This window comes from Gavialis gangeticus, unplaced genomic scaffold (assembly GCF_001723915.1).
Source record: "Gavialis gangeticus isolate Ggan-Ray unplaced genomic scaffold, GavGan_comp1, whole genome shotgun sequence".
Taxonomy (NCBI): Eukaryota; Metazoa; Chordata; order Crocodylia; family Gavialidae; genus Gavialis; species Gavialis gangeticus.
The window spans coordinates 246,864,592-246,867,546 of NW_017729032.1; the positions used below are offsets into that span (position 1 = coordinate 246,864,592).

General features: G+C 43.3%; 1 protein-coding gene across 1 annotated transcript; it reads right to left on the reverse strand.

Moving 5' to 3' along the window:
* Positions 1-422: 422 nt before the first annotated feature.
* Positions 423-1,489, reverse strand: LOC109303502 (olfactory receptor 5V1-like). Its single transcript, XM_019525694.1, has one exon. The coding sequence runs from the start codon at positions 1,473-1,475 to the stop codon at positions 441-443; it is 1,035 nt and encodes a 344-aa protein (XP_019381239.1). The 5' UTR covers positions 1,476-1,489; the 3' UTR covers positions 423-440.
* Positions 1,490-2,955: the final 1,466 nt, after the last annotated feature.

A 2,955-nucleotide genomic window follows, 5' to 3' on the forward strand; every position in this document is an offset into this window, starting at 1 on the left:
GCATTTTGAGGCAGGGGCAGTCTAGTTTATTTGTGAAGTGTAGTACAGGCACTATGGGGCTCTGAGCTCTTCCAGAGTATCTAAAACCAGGTTTAGACTACATGTCCAACAGTGGCACCCTCAAACACAACACACTACCCCACATAAGCTAGTTCCCCAACTAGAAGCCATGTTGCCAAGACCATGGGATACCAGGGGAAGGCTAATTAATCTCAAGGAGTGACAATATTACTCAGCCCACACCAGTGCAGATTCCTCTCCACTATTTCCAGCTCAGGGTGCAGCCTGAGTGAAGCAGCAGAACATGTTTTAGGGCACAGATACCAGGCACAACATTGTTTCAGCCTTGACCTGACCTATGTACAGTGTCATAAAAATTAGAAGTAGATTCAAATCGATTTTATTGTCAAAGTAGCTTGAGAGTCAGAAAAATGGTAATGTCACTGTAGGTTTAACATGCTCTGATCATGTCCTGACACTGAGTTTATACAGATGTTCTCTATTCGCAATGGTACTGAAGTCCCCTGTCTATTGCTGGGCTCTGGCACTGAAGGAAAATATTTTCTGCCCATCCTTTTCAATGCATCCTTTACCTCTTTATTCCTTAAACTGTAGATAAGTGGGTTTAACATGGGTGTTACAATACAATACAAGGATGAAACCAAGGTATCCACATCCAGGGAGTAGCCTGAGCTGGGCCGATTATAATTGAAGTTGGCAGTGCCGTAGAATACGATGACCACAGTCAGATGCGAAGTACAGGTGGAGAAAGCCTTAAATCTGCCCTTAGTTGAGCGTATCTTCAGGATGGCACCAACAATGCAGACATATGAGACCAGAGTGAAGAGGCAGGGACTCAAGCCAATCAAGGCGCTAGCCAGGTGAAGCACAGTTTCATTGATGTAAGTCTCTGAGCAAGAGAGCTTCAGCAGTAGTGGGACATCACAGAAAAAATGGCTGAGTTGATTGGATTTGCATATAGCTAGGGTAGAGGCAAAGAGTGTGTGAACCAGAGAATTCACCAAGCCACACAACCATGAAAACCCAGCCAGCTGCACAGAAACCCGCCTGCTCACAACACTCAGGTAATGCAAGGGGCTGCAGATAGCTACATATCTGTCATAAGCCATGACTGCTAACAGGACACATTCTGTGCCAGCACAGGTAATGAGGAAAAAGAGTTGTGTAATGCACCCAGCATAGGAGATGGTTTTCCTGCTTCGGAAGAAGTTTACCAGCATGACTGGGATTGTGGCAGATGTGTAGCAAATGTCTAAGAAAGACAAGTTACTAAGAAAAAAATACATGGGCTTTTGAAGGCTTGGATCAGTCTTAATGAGAGTTAAGATCAGAGCATTCCCCAGCAGGGTTACCATGTAGATGACCAGGAACACCAGGAAGAATAACATCTGAAGTTCAGGGTGGTTCGAAAAGCCCAGGAAAATGAATTCTGTTATCAGTGTTTGATTTCCCATTTGCTCAGTGGCTTTGTTTGAATCTGCCAGGAGAAAGGGTGCCAAGAGTAATCAGTCTGCAAACAATGAGCATATAACATGAATACCACTTTGCCTTTCTGAAGAAGCTTCCAGATTATGGGGCAGATCTTGTGCAAACTGGCATTTGCTCAGCTGAAATCCAGGGAGCTATGCAGGTTCACAGCAGCTGAGGATCAGCACTAATGATCTATTGTTATTTTATTAACAGAATAGGTTGAGTGTACAAAATGCATAGGAGATGTGTTCACCAAGATTACAGGCTAAACAGGATGACAGTGGAATGAAGGTTGCCAGGGTTAGCAATGCATGTTTTGTTTTGTTTTTTGTTTTTTTGGGGGGGGGTTCTTACTAGACCCCTTTCCCTACAACCCAAAAAACCTCAGGGAAAAATGCAGCTAAGGTGCTAAGCATGTACCGATAAATGTAGGGTAAAATACATAATAGAGATATCTGCAATTGTTTCTGTGATTATTTCACCAGCATTACAAACCCATGGAATTTGGTGTTAAGGTTAAACCTGAAAGTAAGCAGAACATGCAGAGGCTTGGAGATGCAGAGGTAGGGTATCCATTAACCATCAAAATGAACATAATTGTGCTCTGCAGTATCAGGTGTGGTACCCAGACAGTTATATGTAGGGTATTTAACTGCTTGAAGCCCAAAATTAAAAGAACAATTTTAAAAGAGAAGTAATATTTTTTTCCTCTTTCCACCAGTCCCTTGGAGAGTAAGGGGAATTTGGGTGCACTGGCTGTGCATTTCGAACTTTACATGCTTGGATTTCTTTTAAATTTAATCTTAATCCTGACCATGTTAAACATCCTCCTTTACTCCTTACATAAATCCCTCCTATCCTTTACAATGAGTTACTGCTGTTTGTGCTGCCTCTTTATGTGCCTTAACAACTGTTATCTTATTTCAGATTTTTGCGTGTGTTCAGGGGTGATTTTTTTTCCTGATGTGATTTCTGCTGGATTAGAGATCTGTTTTTTGTTGGTCCTAACCTGTTTTAATGAGACCCATTTGAGTATTTCTGCAGAAGATCCTCTCAGTTAAAAAGATAAGCCGTACAACCCAGCTCTGTTAGGGAGAGGAGTGATTCTCAACCTTTCTGATACTATGGCCCACCTCCATAATCCCCACACCCCAACAGGCCCCCTTGATGTCCACTTACAGCCCCTCAGCCCAGCCCTCAGCTTTATGCACAGCCCCATGGCCTATCTCTCTCAAGGTCCTCTTGCTGGACCAGCCATAGAGACATAAGAAGCAGATTTGTCTCATGCTAGCTCTGCAAAAGAAGCAAAAAAGCTGTGTTTGCATGACACTGCACAGGGGCTAATTAGCCCCCATTTCAATGCCACACAAAGACAGCTCTCTCACTTCCTCTCTGAGAGATACAGCAGCCCAGCATCTTAGCAAGAGACTAGAAAAATTCTTATTCCCTGTGTCCACCCTTGCA